The sequence below is a fragment of the Caretta caretta genome, chromosome 7, assembly GCF_965140235.1.
Source record: "Caretta caretta isolate rCarCar2 chromosome 7, rCarCar1.hap1, whole genome shotgun sequence".
Taxonomy (NCBI): Eukaryota; Metazoa; Chordata; order Testudines; family Cheloniidae; genus Caretta; species Caretta caretta.
The window spans coordinates 19,839,759-19,866,184 of NC_134212.1; the positions used below are offsets into that span (position 1 = coordinate 19,839,759).

The 26,426-nt window shown below is 43.0% G+C and overlaps 1 protein-coding gene and 1 long non-coding RNA gene across 5 annotated transcripts in view; one reads left to right on the forward strand and one right to left on the reverse strand.

The window, feature by feature from the left end:
* The window catches only part of LOC125640295 (uncharacterized), a 95,068-nt gene that overhangs the window by 51,798 nt on the left and 16,844 nt on the right, over positions 1–26,426 (forward strand). The window lies entirely within an intron of this gene.
* FGD5 (FYVE, RhoGEF and PH domain containing 5) overlaps positions 1–26,426 on the reverse strand; it is a 156,186-nt gene that overhangs the window by 42,260 nt on the left and 87,500 nt on the right. For 3 of the 4 annotated variants that reach the window (XM_048858710.2, XM_048858706.2, XM_048858709.2), the window contains 3 exons: positions 11,752–11,903; positions 9,275–9,431; positions 3,720–3,807 (listed from right to left, as the gene is read on the reverse strand). In XM_048858710.2, coding sequence (XP_048714667.1) covers positions 3,720–3,807; positions 9,275–9,431; positions 11,752–11,903 — 397 coding nt within the window. The remainder of the gene's footprint in view (positions 1–3,719; positions 3,808–9,274; positions 9,432–11,751; positions 11,904–26,426) is intronic. The other variant, XM_048858707.2, reaches the window with a different exon arrangement.

Consider the following 26,426-nt stretch of genomic DNA (forward strand, 5'->3'; position numbering starts at 1 on the left):
CACACAAACATAATATCCCATAACCCTTTACTCTTTTATGAAATCACCTATATAGAAAACAAAGGGAGGTCTGGACAGATTTAATTTCCTTCCAAATTTAAACCTGGCTTTTTTTTTTTACCAAGTTTTGTTTTTGATATTTTTGGACTCATTCAAATCTGAGATTCAAAGCAAAACATGGCAGGTGTAAAACCTCATAACTGGAACTAACAAAAATGTTTCCCTGTTTCTCAGCCAAGAGAAGCTGCTGAGTGTGACACAGTTTGATAACAAATGATCTTCTGATGAATGTTTTCTATTTTCCCATTTGAAAGCATGGTACTAGATATAATTACTGATTTCCTATATTCATAGGAAAATGGACTATGTGGACATAGTAGTACAATTCAATATTTCTCAACGTTCCAGTGTTCTGGACATAGAGAATTTCAGTAATGATCACTGGAGCTAAATTAAAATTTGAAAATAGATTCTGTAAACTATATATAATAGAAATCTTACTTAAACGCCAATCTTGCAAACCTTTACTCACTCAAGTAGTTCCATTGGCTTTGGTAGGGCTACTGGTGTGAGTCAGGGTATTTCTCTCTCTCTCTCTCTCTCTCTAGTTCCTTATGTGACCCTCATCACTGTAGTATCTGGGTGCTTTTATTTATAAAATCCCAATCCTGAAAACATCTACTCTTTTAAATTAGCTCTTTGATTCATGCAAGCCCCCAAATTTCACATTTGAGAATCAGATCTACATCCCCCCGTTCGTCCCCCCCCCATCCTCAGTCTCCCCCGCTCATGTGAGTTCAACTTCTTCCAGACCCTCCCACACCTCTTAACTGTACTGGTCTCTCATCGGGATTCTGGAAGGTTAAGAGGCGTCTGCTATTGTGCCTTTCAATGCCTAATCTGGCAGGGAGGTAATGTGCTGTATTGGCATGCCGTATTTAGGTTTCCCTTTCCCAGCTGCATGCTCTGCACTTGGCTAGAGACATTTAACTAATGTGGGCAACTCCTTTTGGCGGTAGCACAGTAATTGGCAACCAGTGTTGAGATTAAATACCTTTCCTTATCTGGGTAGAAACAGCTAGTTGTGAACATAAGAGCCGGTGTATTTTATTTTTCACACTGTGCAGAGAAATTGAATGACTGTACCTTAACAAACCCTGCCTGTCCTATCATCCGAGGGCATCTGCTAGCATCCATGACTTCTCTAAACTAGATGAACTGTTGCAGCCACCCATTCATAGAATCATAGAATATCAGGGTTGGAAGGGACCTCAGGAGGTCATCGAGTCCAACCCCCTGCTCAAAGCAGGGCCGATCCCCAATTAAATCATCCCAGCCAGGGCTTTGTCAAGCCTGACCTTAAAAACTTCTAAGGAAGGAGATTCCACCACCTCCCTAGGTAACACATTCCAGTGCTTCACCACCCTCCTAGTGAAAAAGTTTTTCCTAATATCCCACCTAAATCTCCCCCACTGCAACCGACCCTTGGGGCACTCCACTTGATACCGGCTGCCAACTAGACATGGAGCCATTAATCACTACCCGTTGAGCCCAACAATCTAGCCAGCTTTCTATCCATCTTATAGTCCATTCATCCAGCCCATACTTCTTTAACTTGCTGGCAAGAATACTGTGGGAGACAGTGTCAAAAGCTTTGCTAAAGTCAAGGAACAACACGTCCACTGCTTTCCCTTCATCCACAGAACCAGTTATCTCATCATAGAAAGCAATTAGATTAGTGAGGCATGAATTGCCCTTGGTGAATCCATGCTGACTGTTACTGATCACTTTCCTCTCCTCTAAGTGCTTCAGAATTGATTCCTTGAGGACCTGCTCCATGATTTTTCCAGGGACTGAGGTGAGGCTGACTGGCCTGTAGTTCCCAGGATCCTCCTTCTTCCCTTTTTTAAAGATGGGCACTACATTAGCCTTTTTCCAGTGTTTAGAATGTCTTGCAATGCCTATACAATACCTTGTATCTGCATGCAACAGCCATCCTCGGTGATTTACAAGCATTGGTTATACCAGTTGGCTGCAATGCCCGGAACAAAGACTATCTCATGTTTGCGTGAACCAGTGCTATCTACAGTAGATATATACAATACTATCTACAATAGTTTCTCCCAAGTGTGAATGGGAAGCCACAAGCATTGCGGCTGCACTGCTTCTTCTAACTTTGTCTGACAATGCAGTTCCTTGTGTTTGATAACTGCCCTAAAACTCTCAGCAATAGTGCTGGCTCCCATAGGGTTAAGTGAACCTGAAGTCCCAGAATATACTGTGGTGGTAAGGGGCACTGTGTGTGTGGACACACTAAATCCATTCTATCAGAATAGTGTTGCTGTATGGATGCACTAAACCTCTATAAGGACAAAGTAAGACAGCTAAATGTCACACGCAACTGCTGTTTCTTGAAAGGCTCCCTTGCCTAGTGTAGATATACCCAGAGAGGGAAGCAAGTCAGTCCAAAATATCCTCCTACTGGTATGTAGTGCTCATGTGAGTCACTGTTACTAAAAAAGCAGAAACAGCTGTGAAAAATGAGTTTCATCTTTGATCAATGTGTTTGGAGCAAGATGAAACTGCTGCTAATCTGTGCTGTGAATATAATTTCAGACAATCCCTTTGTTCTGGTGCATTTATAGGAGTCCCTCTAATATGCTCTTCCTTTTATCAGCTGTTGAGTATGGGATGGATTTACTGTTTCCTTCTCCCTGTCCCACACTTAGGTCATCTCCCATCTTTCCCCACCCAGACACATACATACACCCAATATGGTTCTTTATCTTTACATCTAATGATCTCTGGTTTCCTGTGATTCCATCTGATGCACTGACCTTCCACCACTTCTGCTGTGCTGTTACATTTCACCACTTCCCTCCCCAACTAATTCACTGCTGTTCCCTTATAGGAAGCCTCAATATCCTAATCCAGCGCACTGAGTGGTCATGACGTATCCCTGTATGAAAGGCTGCTCCTCCCACAAACTGCAGCTTTGGCTGGAGTGGATTAGCAGTGGGCAGGATGAGAAGGAGCAGCCACAAGGAGCCAGAACCTCAGGGGACATTCTTGAGGAGAAAAAGAGCATTCTACAGAGTGTGACATATGTCAGGGATAGGGGGGAGCATAAAGAGAGATTTTGTGGTGTGGCAAAGTTTAGAGTGGAGTTTTTCCAGAGTTCAGAGGTGTTGGCTCCAGGATTTTGGTTTGGGATCATCTCTAGCTTTAAGTGACCCAGGTATGGGCTAAGCTATGAATGGCATCATAAGTAAAATCAAACATATGTGCTGACAATAAGTGTCTGGGCATGCTTCCTTCCCTATCCATGGATACCAATATGGGTAAATCCAGGAAAATGAGGCTTACAAGAGTCTGACTTTGCACACTCCAATCCTACAGTTACACTTCAGCATGATCTCACTAAATAGGGGTCTTTCTCCCTTCACAATGCCCATAGCTGCTATTAACCCCCAGTGGCCTGTCCAGTGTGCAGTTCAATCATTCTCCAGACCTAAATAAACATTTGTAGCTCAGGCCTATCTCTATTAATACATGGTAATTTCTCTATTATATATTAAACACATTGTTCCTCCCCGGAGATTCCAGCCCATTGTTCTGACCGCATTCTGTCCTCCCCAACCCTGGCCTGCCATCGACATATGGATAGGAAAGACGTGTCTCTGCTATAGCAAGTTTAGAAGTGCTTTAATATTGCTGACCTGTGAGTAGCACGCGGTACTGGAATATGCGCTGCACCACTTTCAAAAACTGGTGTTTCACATTCAGGGGGCTGCTGCCAGGATTCTGCTGTCCTCAAGAGAAGGGGAAAAACAGAACAGTCAGTGCTCTGTAGTCTGAGTCCTGGATTATGACCTCACATGCCTATTGCACCCCCTGGGGAATCTGCCGTGGTGACTACATACACAAGTGCTACTGAGCTGTTTCCCATTTATTTGCCTAGCTGCATATATATCAGAGCTTAGATCTTCATCTTCATCTCTATAAAGAACCAATACAGGAAAATTTATCATTTGATAGCACCATTCATATTCAATATCACAAAATAGTTCAGGCGGAGATGGAGGAAATAAGAAAAAGAGAGGCAGAGAACCAATCAGAAGCTAAGGTCAGAAAGAGATTTTAGAATGATATCCAAGGAGCCAAAGCAATCAAATCAGCATGAAGCTTGCTGGGTTTGCATAAGCCTTTTTGCTATTTTTCAAATTTTATATCCATTGGGTTTCACTTTAAGTAACAGGCTTGTGTGGGCCAAATACAGCAAAATACCCCAATGAGACTGAATTAGGAAAGGTGATCCTCCAAACACCTTGCCAAAGTCCTCCAACAAAAAACAAAACAAAACAAAAATCAACAACTCCTCAGTTGGTTTGATTTCCATGTCCAACTCCCCAAACTAGCTGAGTTTCATATGGCTTCAGCTTTCGTTGTTCAATGTTTGCACAGCTCTAGCAGTGACTTGGAAAGAGAGGAAGGGGGACAATGTTAATAGTGATAGGAATATGACCTAATCAAAGAAGGCAGACAGAAGAAGGTCTGGTTTCAGAGAGCAATGATGCTTTATGTTATTGCTATATTTAGCTGCTGGCGATGAGCACTCTGGAAATACGGTAGTATAGATGGAGAGAGAGATATGACACTTTAATGTCTTTGTCACAGGGTGACACTGGCCCTTTAAGAGGAAGAGGCCAGTGCACCTGACTCCCCAGGTAGGCTTAAAACAGGGCAGCTGGGCTTTAGAGGGAGGAGGTCCTTGAAGAAAGATAGGAAGGGGCAGATGAGAACTCCTTGAGCAGAGAATAGACAGAAGGAGCTGTAGAGAGTTGCTTGGGGAAACCTGCAGCAATCAGAAAGCTCCTCAGGTCCTCACTGGAAAGAGGGAGGAATTGCCAGGTAGCTAGCAGAGAGAGTTGCCTGCTGGCTTTCCTGAGCCAGAGAGCTCTGGCCAGAGAAGGCTTGGGGGGGGGACTGAAGGCAGAGAGCAGAAGAGGGAGATGCCTGCTAGCTGTGTGAGCCAGAGAGCTGAATCTGGAGGATCAGAGAGGGCTGGGGTGAGGGCTCTCACTTTGTGGGGAGAGATGCTGGAGCTGCAGAGAGCCTGAGCATGGTGAGAAATGCCAGGGCTGTATGTTGGTGGACCTGGTTTTTTTTATAGCTTATATGCATGGGGTTTTCTTTTGTAATAAATTAACCCAGTAAGGGCTATTTATTCTCAGAAAGACAGCTTGGACTATTTCTGGAACCCTTCAAGGGGAAACTGAGGCTGGCATACTGGTTGTGCTGATGCCAGAGGGTGCCACAGATGGGGAACACTTTCTGACAGTCTTATAGATTCAAAATGCTGTGTAAACAGTAGCTTATCAGACCCTCACCACACCTCTCTGAAGAGGGTAATTATTAGCATCTTCAGAAACTGAACTGCAATCAGGTTAATACATGACTTGCCCAAGGTTACACGCTGACCCAGTGGGAAAGACAGGATCAGAACTCTTGTGTTCTTGGCACCTAATGTTGTGTTCAGTCTACTAGCTCTGCCCACCGTCCCATGCTACAGCAAGTTCTAGATAAATGGACGTGTACAGATGAGGGATCAACCTTTCTCTTAACTGTGGGGAGACACGGGAAAGGATCAGCACATAGCACTGGCCACCCAGCAGGCAATCAACCTTTAAGATATGCGTGTTGTCTGCAATTAAGAATCATTCCATCTATCAGCAAAAGGGGAGCATGTCATTCTAAATAACCTTTAAAGCATGTCGCAAATAAATTAAGCTCTTTTGAGTCTATCACTGTAAGACACATTTTCTAATCCTTTAGTCATTCTTGTGCCTCTTCTCTGAACCCTCTCCAATTTATCAGTATGCTTCTTGAATTGTGGGCACCAGAACTGGACAAGTATTCCAGCAGTGGTTGAACCAGTGCCAAATAGAAGTAAAATAACCTCTGCGCTCCAACTTGAGATTCCCCTGTTTATGCTTCCTAGGATTGCATTAGCTCTTTTGGCCACTGGGAGCTCATATTAAGCCAATTACTCACCATGCCCCCCAGATCTTTCTCAGAATCACTGCTTCCCAGGCTAGAGTCCCTCATTCTGTAAATTTGGCCTGCATTCTTTGTTTTTAGTTGCATATGTTTACATTTAGCTGTATTAAAACACACATTGTTTGCTTGTGCCCAGTTTATCCTCTGAATCAGTGACCTGTCCTCTTCATTATTTACCACTCCCCTAATTTTTGTGTCATCTGCAAACTTTATCAGTGAGGATTTTATGTTTTCTTCCAGGTCATTGATAAAAATGTTAAAAAGCATAGAACCAAGAACCGATCTCTGAGGGACCCCACTGGAAACACACCTGCTCAATGATGATTCCCCTTTTACAATGACATTTTGAGACCAATCAGTTAGCCAGCTTTTAATCCACTTAATGTGTGCCATGTTCATTTTATATTGTTCTAGTTTTTTTAATCAAAATGTTGTGCGGTACCAAATCAAATGCTTTACAGAAGTCTAAGTATATTATGTTAACACTACTACCTTTATCAACCAAACTTGTAATCTCATCAAAAAAAGATAACAAGTTACTTTGACAGGATCTATTTTCCATAAACCCATGTTAATTTGCATTAATTACATTACCCTCCTTTAATTCTTTATTAATCGAATTATATATCAGCTGCTCCATCATCTTGCCTGGGATTTATGTCGGACTGGCAGGCTTATAATTACCCAGGTCATTCCATTTACCCTTTTTAAAAATTGGCAGAACATTAGTTTTTTCCCAATCTTCTGGAACTTCCCCAGTGCTCCAAGACTTATTGAAAACCAACATTAATGGTCCAGCAATCTTTCAACCAAGGAAACCTGGTCAAGTGCACCGATGTATCTAGGCCAGGGGTGGGCAAACTACTGTCCATGTCCGGATCCAGCCCATGAGATGTTTTAAGCCGGCCTGTGAGCCACACCATGCGGCTCAGCCCCGCTCCAGCTGGGGCGCTGGGTTGGGGGCCGCACCAGCAGCTCAGCCCCGCTCCAGCTGGGGCGCTGGGTTGGGGGCCGCACCAGCAGCTCAGCCCCGTTCCAGCTGGGGCGCTGGGTCGGGGCCACACCACATGGCTCAGCCCCACCCCAGTGCTCCAGCCAGGGCGCTGGGTTGGGGGTCACTTCAGCTGGGGCACTGGACCATGCGGCTTGGCCCCGCTCCAGCACTCCAGCCAGGGTGCTGGGTCAGTCCCTGCTCCGGCCAGGGCACTGGGTTGAGGCCACACCGTGCAGCTCCCAGAAGCTGTGGCATGGCCCCACTCTGGTTCCTACATGCTCCAACGGGAGCTGCAGGGGCGGTGCCTGTGGATGGGGCAGTGTGCAGAGCCACCAGGCTGCCCTCGGCATAGGAGCCAGAGATGGGACATGCCACTGCTTCCATGCCTGCATCCCCTGAGCCTCTCCCCATGCCCCAACCCCTTGCCCCAGCCCTGATCCCCCTCCTGCCCTCTGAACCCCTCGGTCCCAGCCCAGAGCACCCTCCTACACCCCAAACCTCTCACCCCCAGTCCCACCCCAGAGCCCGCACCCCAACCCCAATTTTGTGAGCTTTCATGGCCTGCCATACAATTTCTATTCCCCGATTTGGCCCTTAGGCCAAAAAGTTTGCCCACCCCTGATCTAGGCCAACTCTAAAGGTTCATAAGGATCATCTGGCATTGAAGGGCTGTTTAATGGCTTGGGTAACTCAGGCTGCCTTGGTTCTGGCTAGAACTTCAGAAATAAGATCACCACCTCTCTCCCCTGTAATTTCACTCTTAAAACCCACCACAGAGGTGCAAATATTTCTGCACCTATTTTGCAATTGCTACCCCAATCCTGTTTTTTGAAAAATTGGCCCTTAGCACCTAAAGTAGTGAAAACTGCAAACAGCTGTGCCAGCTTAAAAATCGGGGGAGGGGGGAACCCTAATCTTTCTTCCTTTCTTTTTTAAATGCATCATTAATTTTACGATTATTTACTCCTTTCTTTACACAGTTGTGAGTGAACAGAAACCCCAGGATAGCAAAAGCACAGTTCGCTCCTGAGCTTGGATTTATGACTCAAATCAAAATCCTATTAACTCTGATTGTAGCTGAACTTCAAAGCAACACACTGATGAAAAGCATTAACACTGGAGCCCTTATCCCTTGCTGTGTACCAGGGGCCAAGGTGCACCTCTGAGATTGCTCTGCCTCAGGGGCATTGGGCGGACGGCAAAGGGGACAGTCAGAATCATTTGGAAAACACCAAAGGCAGTTTGAGAAGAAAACAATTTAACTGATTGATGCCCTAGACCAGAGATTCTCAAACTGTGATCTGTGGACCACCCGTGGTCCACAAGCTCCATTCAGGTGGTCCGCGGATAGTTCCCTCTAAGGTGCACGCCTGGGCGGCAGCACACAAGAGAATGAAGGGCCACCCACCTAATTAGTGGAGCCATGCAGGCGTGGCTCCACTAATTAGGTGCCTGGGCCATGGAGACAACGCACGGGTAAGGTGAGGTGGTGGCCTTGGGAGGAATGGGGGGGTAGGTGGGAGGGGGCAGTGGGATTAGAAGAGGGGGTGGGGGGAATTTGGGATGTGCAGGACTGCAGCAGCCAGAGAAAGAGGCGACTTTCCTCAGCTCCTGGGCTGTGGTTGCTGTGGAGAGACGGCCCTCCTTCCCAGCCTCAGCTCTGTGGCTGCTGTGGTGGGGGAGAGACCCCCTGCCTTCCCAGCCCCAGCTCGGGGGCTGCCGCGGCCAGGGAGAGAGGGAGAGACCCCCCCCTCCTTCCCAGCCCCAGTTTGGGCGCTGCTGTGGCAGGGGAGAGAGGGCATATCCATCACATTAGAAACTATCAGAGGCTTATTCACCTGCACATCTACCAATGTGATATATGCCATCATGTGCCAGCAATGCCCCTCTGCCATGTACATTGGTCAAACTGGACAGTCTCTACGTAAATGAATAAATGGACACAAATCAGATGTCAAGAATTATAACATTCATAAACCAGTCGGAGAACACTTCAATCTCTCTGGTCAAGCGATTACAGACATGAAAGTTGTGATATTACAACAGAAACAGACATTTCACTCCATGTGTCTCTCCAGAGGGTATTCTGCAAGTGATCATTAAGATTCTTCCTCCACACCCTGTCTGAAGGCTAGTGAAGTTGCAGGCGGGAATATCTTTGAGAAAGCAATGCGGAGCAACCATAAATTAATGCAAATAGAGAAGTGAGAGGGGCCTCACCTCAAATGCCTGGATGACAGTAGCCAGCTGGGAAGATTTAAGGCAGGTTTCATCGAGCAAAGCCAAATTCCTATCAAACTGCATAATGTATGCTGTGTGGTGTTTGAACCTTGATTCTCTTGAGAGAAAAACATCGGCCACTTTTTGGTGTTCCTCCCTAAAGCCACAGAAAGAGAAGAACAAGCCAATAAGTAACAAAAAATGCCCCACTTCATTCTGGTTACACAAATTCTATTAATCAGCCCCATACCTGCTAATGCCATTAGGAGATCTAAGTTAAGGCCTGGGTTTAACTGTCAGGAAATGGACAACACTGCACCGAAGTGCTGGGCAACAGAATGGGCTGTGGAAGAATGGGCCTTGTCTGGGGCCAGTCCCCTTTCTGTAACTCTACCTACCGCAGCTATATATGTACATGCTGGGCAGAATGTCCTCTTTATGGGCTCACATAGCTCACATTTCTCCAAGCAAGCTTTCCAGTTCCACCAGAGTGAACGAGAACCTTTGCTCTGAGTGCTGGCGTTAGTGTGAGAATAGCTCCATCGTTGGATCCCCTTCACTCACAGCTCCCTCTCCTTACCCATGTTACAATTCCTCATCTGGGCACACAATTTAATTATTTACCGAAGGTGAATTATCTACAGGAGACAGAGCCAGCCAAAAAGGGCCGTAACAGAGGGTACAGGGCTGCTAATGAACAGAGGCCAAGGAGACGTCAGGGTAATGGAGATTGTGGGGCTGGTTTTAAACAGTGGCCTCGTGAATTTCAGAATGATCGAGAATACAGCAGAGGGACTGGCCAGCAGCCCTGGGAGTAACAGAGAATGCAGTGCCAGATGTGGGGAGAGGTACTGGGGATTCAGGGGCCTGCTTAGTACTTAAAGTCTAAAGCCAGTGCACATTTTCAGATTTTTCAATGCACATTTATTTTAGGCCCCTGGAACATCTACAGCAGCAAAAAGGATCGGGAACCCACCTTTCTTAATAGCATATTTAGCATAACCATTTACAGAATTGTTTTCAACCTCACTGTTGTTTACAACAATTCCCTTGGAAGATGGAAACCCACATATGATATCCCATTAACTTTTCCTCTGTTGTGCACTCTGATTTCTTGCTGTAGAGCTGTTCAGGAGTGCTGCCTGCACTGTGCATATAGGCTTGTTACTATTATTTATTTATAATCTATTTTGTGGACGCCCTGGGATAGAGTGGTCTGTCATTGAAGGTGACTGCTGATTGGCTGGAGTTCAGTGGGGGTGGAGTTAAGGAGCTATAAAGCTTGCCCCAGCTTCTGAAAGAGTCAGATTAGCCAGGGAGTTTGGATTAGACAGAGGACTTCCGTGGATTTCATTGATTTAGCCAGTTTGGGAGTGAAGTTAGTCTTACTTAGTCAGAGGCTTGTCCCAGCTAGTTGATACATTTTAGTTTGGAAGCATGGCTCAGACAAGGACCTATCCAGCTTAAAAGATTTGCTCTAGCACTGAAAGACTTTGTCTAGGCAAGACAGAGACGTGCTTTATCCTGGTAAGATTTAGTCCAGCTAGGACAGTTTGGTTTAGGCAGAGACCCTCAGCAACCCTGAAAGATTGTGTTTAGCCTGAAAGCTCACCCCAGCAAAGGCTTGTTCAAACTCTGAGTGGGTTTCTTTTATCCGGGAGCTATAATATTAGGAAGTTGCCATGAGAATTGCTCTAATTTATTTCAATTTCTATGAGATCTAAAATTTAAGAAAAGATATTTTCCTATATTTTTTAATGCCTCTGAGGGTTTTTTCCTGCCTGTTTCCCCTTCCTGGTATTTGAGTCTATCACAGTCCATACACATTAGACTGTTTTTTTACAATCACCTAGGGGACTCAACCAGATTGGGGCCCCAGTGGGCTAGGCACTGTACAAACAGATAGCAAATGACAGTTCACGTGAGATGGGCTGCACACACACTGATTTATGGGGCTGCTTAGGAGTATGGGGCTGTATACAATGGTTTATCATTGTAGGGTAGCGCAGGAGCACTGAGATGTTTGTATTTTTTGGTAGGTAAAATAACAATACAGAAACATGGCATAGACAAGAAAATTCAGTCTCCCAACCTTACAGTGTCCCTGTAAGTTTACCTCCCTCAACATAAGAACACAAGAATGGCCATACTGGGTCAGACCAAAGGTCCATCCAGCCCAGTATCCTGTCTGAGGACAGTGGCCAATACCAGGTGCCCCAGAGGGAGTGAACCTAACAGGTAATGATCAAGTGATCTCTCTCCTGCCATCCATCTCCACCCTCTGACAAACAGAGGTTAGGGACACCATTCCTTACCCATCCTGGTCAACCTATATGTAAACCCTATTAAAGATGTTTAGCATCTTTTCTTTCTTCTGTTTGAATCTTAACCCTGTTGCCCATGGTTCCTGGAATAAAGGAAAATCAAATATTTTGAATATATTGAGGATGAGATGAAGCCATTAAGTTGTCACTTACCAATTGAGGACTCTTTCCTCCAGCTCTCCCAGTATCTCCTGGTGTAGTTTGTAGATTTCAGGGATCTCACTCAAGCCCTGCTTGAGCTTCACCTCCTCCCTCTCATTTTCATCCTCATCCCCCAGCACTTTCAAGACCTCTTCATAGAAATCCTGTGAATACATCACCTGTTACACAGCGGCTAAGGCAACAGATCAAAGATTCCTTATTGCATTTAAACCATTACTATTTTTCCTTTAAATTCCAAAATTCATTTACAAACAATCAGGAAACTTTATGGGAATTACAAGATACACTATAAATACTGTACTAGCATATCGTGGGCAAAAGAGGAAGGAGAACATAGGATGCATTTTCTTTCACCCATTAGTTTCACAGTTACTGTAAATTCCAGGTTAAAGTCCACATACTGAGAACCCAAAACATGTAAAATTAAAAAAAAGATAGCGCCCCCCCCCTCCAATCCCATCAGATTATTTTAAAAAATAAATTTGGGTACTTTTTGCTTTCTGGGTTTTGAGCCTTTAGGTTGCAGTGGGGTCACATTTTCAAGCATTTGTCAGCTAGAAACTTCCTTTTTAAAAAAGAAAAAGAAAAAAAAGAAAGATGTGAGTCTTGCATAACTCCATCAGTCCAGCAGCTGGGGCTTTATGGAAAACATCAAATATTGCAAGGCTTGTCATAAAAATTGCAAGAATTGGCAACACTGAATCAAATTCCTAATTTACCGAGGGAAGGATGGAGGAGATATAAATTAAACAACCCAACCAATCATTTCCAATTTGAAATCCAGTGTAATTGAGACCCACTTTTCAATAATAATAATAATATAATATAATAATAAATAATGATAATATATTTGGAAAATACCTTTAATCTCAATGTGGTTTAAATACTATATGCACATAGGAATAATTTCTCCAGAACTCAAAAGCAGCCATTCTAGTGTGGTATGTGACAGCTGTTTAACAGCATACTGCAAAATCATCCAACAGTTTAGCACTGGAAGTGAAGAATCACACATCCAACTGAAACAGCAGGGGGAATTTACAGTAGGTGTGCCGATTAAAAGATGGTCAAAACAGTGGTGCTAACAAATTTATATTCTTGCAAAATATGGCACAGAATCAGTTAGAGCTACCTTCATACAGAAATTGACTTTAAAATATATCCAGGTCAGAGTCTGTTTAGAAAATGAAGAAAATATAATCCTACAGCGTCACGACGGTACCTATTAGTACAATATCATTATGGCATCCACTCTTCCCAATTAACACTGACATCAGGGTGCTTGATCATATTTTAGTGAATACAAACATCATGATAGAAAATACATATATGCCTGAAATACCATCATGACATGAAAAGAGATAAAAGAATGAATTAGATGAAAGAAATATATTGTACTGGAGGCTCTTATTTTTCAAGAAAGGTGGGGGCATCCCATATGTTACATTCACAAGAATACAGTTAACATGCAGCTCATCAGGACATGTAATATATGCGTAGCAGGATTTTAAGTGGGATGAGAAAATAAAATAAAACCTCTTACTAGGGAGTTTTCCAGGGAGAACTTCGAAAAGGTCTTGTACACAGTAATTCTTATCTCTTTGTTGGTATTGTAAATCAAATTCCCATTGTTCTTTGTTTTCTTCTGTAATTCAGAAATTTGTTGATAGCTATTCATCTCTTTTGCATTCCCAAAGAATCTAACTGCACATATATCAGGGCAATGCAGCGGGCATAGTCGGAGGGTCCATTTCTAGAGAATTTACATCAGACTAAAAATAGGAGGTAAATCACCAACACTGCTGAAACTGCAGGTAAAGCACCTAAACATCATTATTTTATGAAACCCTGCGAAACAAGGTATGGGAAGTCAGAGAAAATAGAGCAGTCCACAATCATTCTACTGTAACTACAGAATGATGTAATTACACAAGGGATACATTTGGGGCAAGGTTTTAATGAAGTGACTAATTTTCTCATGGGACCATTAAAGATCCCTAATGCTTCCCCCAATTTTTCTTTACTTTAATACCACTTTGCAGCCCACATTTTTTTTCAGCCTGAAGTCTCACAAACATCATAATCTATACTACCTCTCCTGAGGGGTTGGGTTGTTTTGCTGGGTGGTGTGCAACATCAGAAGTGACTGCCTTTCCATGGTAGGAAAGTAATTCCATTGTGTATGCATATAGTTTTGGAAGTACATTGTTATGCAAAGAACTATATAAAGGAAAGGTGGTGGTATTGGATTAAATTCATCCACTAGACTCAGTGGAAACAAGGAACATCAGGAAAAAATGTAGTGTATTATCTCTTTTGCTCAAGGTCGACTGGATGGAACTCCCTTCAGAAGCCATCTTAATGGCTTCAGAACTGATAATCTATCCAGTTATGAGCTTTCTGAACTAAAATGCTGATATTCCATTGGAATAGTGTGTCCTTCTAAGAATGCACAGCAGCAAAATCACGTTCTGTACTCAAAAGGTGAATAGTTTGTTGTTGAGTGGGGTGAATCTTTATCCTAAACTAGTGCTACTGTTGTGTCTTGCCAGCTCAGGGGCTAGACGTCAGGTCTCCTATACAGCTGTGCAGATTATTAGAGAGCGGCAATCCTAGCTCAAGAAAATTCTAAAGAACAAAACTAGGGGTATTGCTGTGACACATAACACTCCAGCACCTAATTCTTCAGTATCACTGCAACAACAAAGCATTATTGGAATGAACAGAGAGGATATTAGGCAATTCAGAAATATGCCTGGAGAGCATCATGCAGAACTGTTAATGGATATAAATTCTCCTTTTTATTCCCCTGAAACGGATGTTAGGAGATGAGTCTGAGCCAGGCAGCTGGGTGTTCCTTAGTCTGGACCAGGTAGGGCTCTTGTGGTCAAATTTCCTGTTTTTCGCCAATGGGATCTTTATAGGTGAAATAACTGGATTCCACAAGGTTTATGAAAATAAATGAGCATTTGGGAAACTGGAAGCACATTCCAACTTGTGATGAGGGCAGGTGCTGGAGAGTCATACGGAATCACTTAAAAAGTTATTCAGAACTTTTCCCAATCCTTCCTTTGCATCCTAATAAACTAGGAAGTGTCTGGAGTTTTATTGCAGAAGGAGAGGTGGGAGGAGAGAGAAAGGGAAAGAAAGAGAGAAAGGGAGCACAATTAATTGCAAAGCCAGCTTGAAAGTGAGGCCTATTAATTGTAGAGTTTGAAAGCTCCCAATGATTACGCACAGAGCAGCAGTGGCAGGTGTGGAGATTATAAAACTTCCTGTTTCATAAAAAAATTATCTGTCCTTATCTGACCTTCCTTTGCTTTTTGAGTGTGAGACTATAAAGCAAGGGGGCGCTCCATTAGCTCTTGCTAAAGGTAAAGCTAGCCAGACCCTTGCAGGAGTCTGAAGACAGCACCAGGAAGGACATAGCCTGGTCAGTCACATAAGCAGATCCTGGAAAAAGATGCAGTTGACCACAGGATAGCCTGTTTCTTTTATTACGATTCTCATGATCTCCCCCTTCTCTCCTGCTCCCATTCCAGCATTGTTTTAATCTGTAGAAATATTTTACTCTCTGTGTGTATGTGTCTATGTAGGCCTTGATGATGTGCTGTCACCTACCAGGTGGGGTTGGCAGGCAGGTCTACTGCTGTGTGAGAGATCCCAGGGAGGCTTAGAATCATGAGACACCAGATTGGTTGCCCTGGTCACTGAAACTCAGTGTCTACATAATAGGTATCAGCAGAGGTAGCTTCCTCACACACTGCCTCATGAACGTGCCTCTTATCTGACCATAGCAACCACCTCTAGAAACAAGAGGGGAGCTTAGCCTCCATGGTCCACTTAGTTTCTCTGGTGAGTGCAGTGTTGCCAATCAGAGCCAATGGGGTTGGTGGTTTTTGTGATGTGGATATTTGTCCCCAGGGAACTGGACTAAGACTACTTCAGTGGTGACTTTTAAAAGCTGAGTTATGTGTCCACATAGCAAAAGCTGTCACCCCAAGTGGCGCTCATGGGCTAATCTGGTTGGAAGTCTCAGCAGAGAAGCCATGGATTAAATGGGCCGTAGAGAATGAATTAACTTCTCACCCATAGAAGTCAATATTTCAGGTTTAGGGTGGAGGCACATTTTGTGCACTGGAAACTAATGACAGTGGAGGACTGAAAATATTAGGTACAAATACTTAGGCTCCATCAATGCACAATTAGCACTAACATGAATGCATCAAAAAGAGCAGGGACCCCATTAGTGTGGGCTTCTTTATAAGGCTGCGCTAAAGCACCTGAATCTTCTCAACCTGAGCCACCCTGTCTGACTGGTCCTGATCAGATTTTCTGTAGGGTCTGAGAAGTGTGTTAAGTTATAGTGTACTGATATGGCAGTGGAGACAAAGGTGCACAGGGGATGGGAACTTAATTTCAATGCTAATCTAAGTTTAGGTTTTGAACTCAAGCCCCCAGAAGAGGAAGTTTAGTGCATGCATCCCGTAAGGCCATCAAAGCCCTTGTGCAGATGTAGCATATAACATCACTTATGTTTTAACAGTTTACAGATAAAGGTTAATCTATATCCCCTAGTGCAGTGGTTCCCAAACTTGTTCCGCCGCTTGTGCAGGAAAAGCCGCTGGCGGGCCGGGCCGGTTTGTTTACCTGCCGCGTCTGCAGGTTCGGCCAATTGTGGCTCCCACTGGCTGAGGTTCGCTGCTCCAGGGGCTGCTGGAAGCGGCGGCCAGTATGTCCCTCGGCCCACGCCACTTCCAGCAGCTCCCATTGACCTGGAGCAGCGAACTGCGACCAGTGGGAGCCGCAATCGGCCGAACCTGCGGACGTGGTAGGTCTTTTCCCTGCACAAGCGGTGGAACAAGTTTAGGAACCACTGCCCTAGTGCATCCCATTAAAAAGGGTCTGGTGTCTTATGTAATTATTTGATTGCAACTGTTTTAGAGGTCCTGAAAAAACAGCCACAGTTCTCTTTGTTTTCAAATTTGCTATTAAAAATATACTGGGATTTAGCTGCTAAATCTAGCTCAGGGTGAATGTTTGCACCCGATATGAAGACTCTGCTCCACTCTATCCTGACAGTGACGTATAGAATACGCAGGAAGAACCTTTTAAAGCATGAAGTATTCCAGTGAGGATTCTGTTGACGCTGCACATGAGGAGACCAAGGATCAAGTGAGCACAACCCCACTGATAGAATTAAAGCCCTGAGAAGTGTAAGTGACTTGCCCAGGATTACACAACAAGTCATAGTAGAGCTCAAAATAGAACCCAAGTCTGCATTCTCCTAGTCCAGGGCTTTAGCCAAAAGACCAAAGAGTATCAGGGGTCACTATTCCAACAGGTTCAAACAAGCTGAATTCTGCTTTAGCCTGAACTCTCTGGCTTGAGACAGACAGATTCAGTATCCTAATGGTCTGGGTGACCCCATGCTGTGACTGTATTTCTTCACACACTACTGTGAAAACCGCAAGTTATTATTAAAAACAACCTTCTCTTTTTTTTTTTAAATGATCTATTAACCACATACACTGTCTGCCCACATCAGCTTATTCATCCGACGGGAAAAAATGCAGTTGTTTTAACACTCCATGGGAAGCTGATTCTGCTGGGTGAGTTAATAGAAATGGTAGCAAGTTTTTTCCACTCAGAGACAATTTCCTGGCCTCCTGCCGCACTGTGTGTAGTGTGGTTGAATGTGCTGAGAAAGGAAGCAAAGGCTCAATAAAAAGAAACCGCTACGGCCATATATCTCGTTCAATGATGCACTGCTTCTTACATCCAGCCATGAACAAGGATGAGTAGATCAGTTTGGAGAAGCTAAGAATCTTCTCCCACTAGATCTAGTAGACATGATCTAGGAGCCTTCCAACATGTCAAACTTTTAGGGATTGAAAAATTATTTTTTTTTTCATTCCCTTTCCATTTTTAATTTCACAGCTTGCCGGTAATGAGAATTGCTGAGATGCTGCCAAGAATCTGCCCTGAGACAGCTTAACTTTGCCCATCCAAGAGGTCTGGATAGTTCACCTAAGTGTTAGAGATAGGCTTGGAAGTACAAACCTCCATGAAATCTGGTAACCGACAGGTACAAATACCCACGAACTCTGAGGCTGTTCCAACGTGGATCCAAATTTTACCTTGGGCCGCATCTCCAATAATTGTGAAGGCCAGCCCTTCAGCTCATGTAAATCATGGTAGCTCCATTGACTTCAGTGTGCTATCTGGATTTACCCCAGCTGAGGGCTATGTAGATGTGATTTTAGTGCTGGTGAAAGGTGCTAGGTTAACAGTACTGGGGTCTGAACTGCTGTCTCTATCTGCAGAACAAGCACAGCACAGACAGAGACAGAGCTGGGGAAAAGAGCTATTCTGAGCTAAAGGACAACACTGGCCCAAGAAAAAATGGGTATAAAGTGGCCATGAATAAATTTAGGCTGGAGATTAGTTGAAGGTTTCTAACCCTCAGAGGAATGAGGTTCTGGAACAGCCTCCCAATAGGAGCAGTGAGGGCAAACAACCTAACTAATTTAAGGATGCAACTTGATAAGCTTATGAACAGAACTATATGATGGGATTGTCTGTGATAGCAGGGGACTGAACTCAGTGATCCAGGAGGTCTTTTCCAGTCCTATGTCCTAATGTAATCCTCCACCTTACCTGGAAGAACTGCCTATGGGTAAGAGTGAAGATGGTCCATTCATTCTTTGGATTCTCTTTTGCAACAGCCAATTAGTGCCAGGTGTGGTGAACATGCTAGTTCACTGGGAACCAGAATGGGACTTATTTAATTTAAACCACCAAAAGGTGCTCAGAAGCTGTATCTACACTGGGAACATTTGGATCTGTAATTCTCCACTGGCGGACGAATGGTAGAAGCTGTAGCGTAGACGGGGGCAAGTGTTTTTATCACTGTGTTACTACAGTTGGTAAAAAAAGAGGACCAAAAATCATGAACATTTCCACCTATATTTCTGAATTTTGAAATGTTTTGATCAACTCTATGGCTGGCCCCAAACAGGATGCAAGTCTCATGAAAATTTTCATAAAGAATTTAATCGCATTTTTCCTTCAAAATTTCAAAAATTGTCCAGTTCTAGTTGTCAAGTCTGTGCCATGTCTACATCACTCCACCACCGATGCCTCCATCATGGCTATCCCATTACAGGTCCAAGTTTTCCTCGTTTAAACATGCTCAGCTGGTTACAGTTTCAGACAATAAAGACCCCAGCTGAATTTAAACTGTTCATACAGAGGTGGAAGACTTTCATATTCTTTTTTCCCATTCTTTGTAGCAACCAATCCCCCTTCTGGGTGCCTGTCCTAATTGAAATGAATCTACTAATCATTTTGAAGTTCCTCAGTCATTGCAATTAACTCAGGGTTTAGAAAAGAGAAGTTTAGCAGCTGTAGCAAGTTCACCCCAAATCTGCTTAAGTAACTGATTAGAATGTTAAGGAGTTGCCACCCATTCCAAATGAACATCCACAGAACAAATAACTGCCCATTTTATACCATAAAGGAATGAAAAGACTAGCACCTCTTTTCCACTCAATGTCAGCAAATTTAATTAATCATTAATTGCCCAGCCTTGTGATTATAATTAACTCTCTGAGAAATTATTGAATTCCAATTGCCTGGATAGCCAGCCTCACAATAATTAGTATCAAATCCTGAAATATAATAGTAATTTTTTGGAAATGGATGTTTATTGCTATTATGCCATTGCTGAAAGTGCTGAGTGCCTGGGAAGCTATTAATCAAAGGTAAAATTCTTGTGCAGTCCAACTCCAATCCATTATGGCACCTGAAGGTCTCCAAATTCATTTTCTGAACAACCCAGCCAAACATAGAAGGTACCAAACACTGAGTCCATATAATTTCCTGCTGGATCAAAATTTCCTTAAAACAGAGGCATGAACCAAAACCATTCCATTTCAGCCTCTGCTCATAGCAATCGATCCCCAAAAGGACTCAGTCTTGCACTCTGATACGTGGGCGCACAGTACTACACTACATTGTAAAATCTGCTCTAGTGTTTGCGTATGCATGTAAGTTGACAAACTGGATAGGTGACCCACATTCACTTATAACAGGGTAGGCGCAAGGGTTTAAAAGACTAAATTATTGAAACATAAGTCTTGTATTAATTTTTGGTGTACACAAACAAGTGTATATATAAAAACATAATTCACATATCGCACCTTCTACGTGAGGCTCTCGAAGTACTTGACAAACATTCATGAACTAAATCTCCCATCTCCCTTTGGATATGGTGTTCTTACCTCCAGCATTGCTCAGATACTACACAGCTGGAAGCCCTAGAAAACTAAGTTGTATAGATTTGGAAATTGAGGAAAAGGAGGCACACAGATGTTCACAACTATCATTAAAGCAAAGAGAATGTTTTGCTTTTTCATCTGTGCACACGGCTACTTGTCATGAGATATTTGCCTAAGGACAGCACCCAAGAGAATCTCTGAGCCTCGACTGCCACTGGAAACTGCTTATAACTTGGATCTTGTGAAAGTCATGGAGCTCAGAGAGACTAAAGCTATGTCTACACAGCAATTAAACACCTGCGGCTGGCCTGTGTCAGCTGACATAGGCTCACAGGGCTTGGGCTGCGGGGCTGTTATATTGCTGTGTAGACTGTTGGGCTCAGGCTGGAACATGGGCTTTGGGACCCTGCCCACTTACTGGGTCCCAGAGCTCGGATTGCAGCCTGAACCAAAACATCTACACAGCAATTTTACAGCCCCACAGCCCAATCCCAGCGAGCCCAAGTCAGCTGACACAGGCCAGCCACAGGTGTTTAATTGCTATGTAGACATAGACAGTGAGACAAATGTTCATAGTAAGTGGTGCTGGGATGTCAGTATATGGCACTCTTCTCTCTGAGTAAGCATTGAAGTGAATACTGGCTCCAGAGTTAAAATTCTGATCCAGAGCCAGAAGTGTGTTTGGATTTCAAACACCCTAATGATCTGGGGTGTTCAGATCTGGTGTTCAGGTTTAAGTCCCCTCTTTACACTGAACCAATATCCAGCACAATGTTAAGGGACACTCTGCAAGGGGTGGCATGTGGCAGATGAGGCTGACCACCTGTGGCCATTACAGATTCCATGACTCTTTCCATCAGACTAGTCAACCGTCATGTGCTGGCTATGTTCCTATTCAGGTAGTTCTATTCTGCCTCACTAAATTCCCCTTGCATTTTCCAAGGGATAGTCTGTTCTCCTTCACAACTTGTCAGACCATTGTGTAGTGTTGCTGTGCCCTGTGAACAAAGTCCACCCTAAAGGAAGCTGCATTTCCGTGGTAGGAGAGGTGTTCTCTGTGTTCTTTACCTCTCCAACAAATCTGTTGTGAAGCTTAAGGAGTTGGAGCCTGCTTCTTACATCCTTACTCACACTGAGTATCACTTTATACCTTGAGTAGTCCCACTGACTTCAGTGGGATGATTTGTGAGAAAAGGTACAACTCAGGGAGAGGAAGAGTATCAAAAGTTGACTCTCTTTATATACAAAGTTATCTGAGCTCTGCATATGAAAAGGTCGTCTAGATATGCAATGTATTATTATTAATAATTATTAGTGTTAGTAGTAGAAGCTGTGATTCTGATACCTTGTAGATGCCATTTCTTTATCCTGGCCACATGGCTTTTTTATGTCCAATATAGTGAAAGCATTAAAGATTGGAAGAAACTTTTTCTTTGCTGTCCCACCCTGCCCCCATTTGCTTTTCTACAATGCCCCATCGTTTGTTCACTTAGCACGTGTGCACATCAAATCCATGCATTGGTTGGGAGGAGATTCCCTCCAATAATACAGTAAGTCTGCTTCCTTGTCCGGCTGTAAACAGTCAGGTGCAGCGATTCCATGTAAGTGTCAAAGGTCAATTTGCAAGTTTCATGCAGCTCATACATTTTTGTGATGCTTTTTTTCTCCTCAGGTTTGTTCCTTCCAGCCCCATAGGCCTTAGAATGTTTAACCTTGCATGACCTCAATCAGATCAGGCTAAGTTGTTTTCTCCATTGCACTAAGCAACAACTTCAGGCAAGGCAAGTGCCCAGCAGGCAAAACTATGTGGAGATACTAGTAGATTCTCAAGTAAACTTGAACAGCTACTTTGGCATTAGTGGGAATGTGTTCTGCCCTAATTTCTCACTTCTACTTAAAAATAATACAGTATAGAGCAATTTTGCATAGGATTCCTGATACCTGTCTGCTTGTCTCATGCATAGACAGAATAAATTAGGTTAGATTAGAAAGAAAGTTGGCAAAAAGAAAAGGAGTACTTGTGGCACCTTAGAGACTAACCAATTTATTTGAGCATGAGCTTTCGTGAGCTACAGCTCTGATGAAGTGAGCTGTAGCTCACGAAAGCTCATGCTCAAATAAATTGGTTAGTCTCTAAGGTGCCACAAGTACTCCTTTTCTTTTTGCGAATACAGACTAACACGGCTGTTCCTCTGAAAGAAAGTTGGGTGGACGAAAGTGGAGAGAGAGAAAAAGAAAGAGCCTGAAGATGAAGCAAAAAACAAAAGTGATTTTACATCTTCACTCCCAAAGTTAGGCAGAGACTGATTAATAGATTCATAGATTCCATGGCCAGAAGAACCATTGTGATCATCTAGTCTGATTGCCCATATAACACAGGCCTTAGAACTTCCCTAGAATCATTCCTAGAGCAGATCTTTTAGAAAAACATATGATATAGTTTTTAAAATTGCCAGTGATGGAGAATCCACCATGACCCTTGGTAAATGGTTCCAGTGGTTAACTATTCTAACTTAAAAATGTATGCCTTATTTCCAGTCTGAATTTTTCTAGCTTCTACTTCCAGCCATTGGATTGTATTATACCCTTCTCTATAATTTTTTATAGCTGCCTTCACTTCCCCTCTAAAGCAAGTCTTTTTTTAACCAATACATCCTTCTTCCTCAATTGTGGGATTGTGGCTTTTTCGGCATCTAGCAAGTGTTTGGTGTTCTTAAATAATTCCCAATTATCATTCACATTTTTATGATTAATTTTTCCTCCCGGTTGATTTGGTTTATAAGTCCCTCTTGATTACGCAGCTTTTTTCCCCTACACATTTCAGATAGGTGTGTAAAGATCCTGTTCCCTACTGTGATTTTGTGGTCTGTAGCAGACACCAGCTATTACCCCATTTTGTGCTTTATCTGTTAGGACATTGATCCATAAGCACTCAAAATAATTTTCTTCCGAGTTATCAGTGACTCGGAAACAGGTAATGCCATTTTTGACATAGAGTGCCACTCCCCCTCCCCTTTTGCCCACTTTATCCTTCCTAAATAGGTTATAACCTATAAGCAATCAGTTAAAGCATCATCATCATATTATTATTATTATTTCTTCTGGAAGAGCCCACAGTGTACAAGGTACTATTCAGTCATAATGGAAGTCATGATCCTTGCCATGATGAGTGTAACTGAGGGCAGAATGTGGCCTGTGGAATCTTATCACTGGTGGTGATGCACAAACCAGGAAAAAACAACAACTTGACTTTCAGATCGCAGAATGTGTTTGTGGTGCTGGCAATGAGGAAAAACACATCTTCTTACTTATCAATAGAGCATATCTGATGTGGAGGTATTGAGAGAAAATAAACATGGCCACAATGCCATTTTTGCAATCACTTTTTGGAGTAGAACAGTACTTTAAGTAATGACACATCTTGGCTTAAAATCCTCCCTCAGCTGGGGTAAATCAGTGTAGCCCATTTACTTCAAGGGAACTGCATGAATCAGATGACACCAGATCTTTAGCTGGTGTAAACGGACACAGTTTTATTAATATCTATTAAAATGAAGCTATGCTGATATACAATAGCTGAAGATCTGACCCTATAAGCCATAATGGCCAGAAAACATTCTAACGGAAGCAAGCCCAGTAGAATTTCACCTAGAGCATTTCAACAAGTCTCAAGGACTATTTTGGTTTAGGATGAGATTTGTGAGCTTTCAAATAAAGAAGGAAACTTAAAAAAAATAACAATAACAGAGAAACTGTGGGATGGGAATGAACTGACCGGATATATTAATGAAAAACCTCAGCTGTTTTTCAGGACTCTGTTCCCAGGTGGAGACATTAATATTTCAGCTGGAGAAATTATGTCTGTACACAGAGTGTTTATCCTTATCACAGCAAAACACCTGTCCAGTTCTCAGACTTCTACACTTTTCAGTTGATAAAGACCTACATATTAATGGAAATTGCCTTGTGTGTCTATGTAGAGTTTTCATTGTCTAAAAAAACCAAACTGATAATCTACATGATATATACCAGTACCGGGAGGCCAGTAGTGTCAGCCCATTGGGGAAGTATGAGAGATGGTGGGGGAGTAGAATTGTAGGGGAGTACAAAGTCTTCATTGAACATAACAATTTGCATAAAATGGAGCAGACTTCTAGAGCCACCCTCTCCTCTGATATGGTGGAGTGGCCCATAGAGACTACATGCCCCAGGATGCAATGCTCTAGTCTTCTCCGACTGTCCCAGCATTATATTCTAGGGGGACCTAGTCTTTGATTTCTGCACCTCCATATTAAAGCTGAAGGAGCTATTCCTTTTAATATTTTGTGAGCCATGTTTGCCTTGCGTGTTGCTCTTGGGGGCATACTCATTATCACCTTCAACCTCTCTCCTGGTCTTGAAAGAGGAAATGGCACCTCTAATTAAAAAGTGGCACCTCTACAGTGGCAGAGTGAGTGGCCCACGCACTACACTGAACAGTGATCTTCCCAAATTTCTCATTACTGAGCCCAGCAGAAACAATGCCAGATGAACGGCAGGAAATTCTAACTATCGCGGCAGACACAATTAGTCTCTTATCCTGCTATTGCTGGGTACAATCTAGGTCAGGGACCCTGACCTCAGCACGAACACACACACACAAACAAATCCAAAACACTGCAAATGAGTTTAAGAACTGGCAAACTGTAGTGTGCACATTTTGAATACTGTATCAATAGGGCTTGTTACAAGGAACTTGACCCGATGCCAAGCGTGATTTTTTTTCCTGTTAAGAGATGTACAAAATGGTCTGACAGCCATTTTGGCTCAGGGTTCACACTGTAAAATCCCTCTAGTGCATGCAGAGCTATTTTCCCACTGCAGATGAAGAGAACAATGAATAAATAAATAAAGAAAATAAATTCAGCCTAACGAAATTGAAGATGGGCTATTGTTCTCTGACACAATTTGTTTTTAGGCTTTTGTCAAGCGTTTCAGACAGTGTATCAGCCAAACAAGCTCTTCCTTTGGCCAGGCTTCTCCATTCACTAAAGCATTTCATTGGGAAAATAATCACTTGATTGGTCCAACCAAACTTTGCAGAGTACCCAAGGAATCCACAGCAGAAACAAAAATATGCCTCAGCCAATCACTCACCAGATGATCTCTTCCAGCCTTTTCCATTTAAGTAGTGATTAAGATATCTTTGGTCTATCAAGACTTTAGGGCCAAAAAGGTTACTTTCTGTAAGAGTTGGTCCCAACGTAATAGTGTGCTAAGAGTAGAGAGAAGATTGCATGCTATGTTATCTAGCATGCCTGTTTAGGTCTTTACATGATGTCCATCTAAATAGTACTGAATTGATGAAGTGAGCTATAGCTCACGAAAGCTTATGCTCAAATAAATTTGTTAGTCTCTAGGGTGCCACAAGTCCTCCTTTTCTTTTTGCGGATACAGACTAACACGGCTGCTACTCTGAAACCTGAATAGATATAGTGCACTGCATGCTATATTTGATAATGTACAGTCATAGCTCTGTTTGTATCAAGGAATTAAATCAGGTGCCGCTTATTTTCTTGTGCGTGAAAGAATGTTGGTGAGATAGTGCTACCTCAGAGGAGTTCTGGAAATTAAACTCAATCAGCAAGACGAACTTTTAAGGTAAGCCATATTTAGATCTTGAAAACTCAGGTATGCTACATTTTCAAGTAAACAGCGAGAGCATATTGATATATTTTTGCGCTCAGTTGTTTCCTCAATGTTACTTCTCTATTAATAGCCTTGGAGAAGCTATGGAGTCCAGCCCAAGTCTGGGTTCCCAGCTTGTGCAGAGCCTGGTATATTTTGCATCTATTAGTACACTGCCCTTTGTGCAATCTGCTCCATGCTGTGCAACTCCTTGCTACCCAGGGAGAAATTCTTTGTGTAAGATGGAGGGATGCCTTTAGCAAACCTTGGTCACATGTTAAAATTAGAGGTGAGTCCAAACTGCAACAGAAGACCCAAACCACCTTGAATGTTGATGAAACTCATATTTGGATTCTAATATGAGCATAGAAGTTCTGGCCCATCTTTATGAAAAGAACCTGAACCAGAATAGAAGATCAGATCTCCTTAAACTTTGGGGAATTTAGGGTGTCAGTTTTTCAGTGCAGACAAATCTCTTGGGATAATTTCATTCACTCCTTGACTTGAAGAGATAAGTGATGATAATTTCAATGGGAATTATGCACACACATTGGAGTGAAGGATGGATTGAGGCTAATTATGGCCTAAATTTAAAAAAATGAAAAGTGAGGGAGAAGCAACCCTGGAAGGCGTGAGGAAGCCAGAACAGATGCTGGGAAAGACTGCCCCATTACCAAGAGTTTGGGGAATCTTTGCAAGGTCCAGACTGCCTGATTT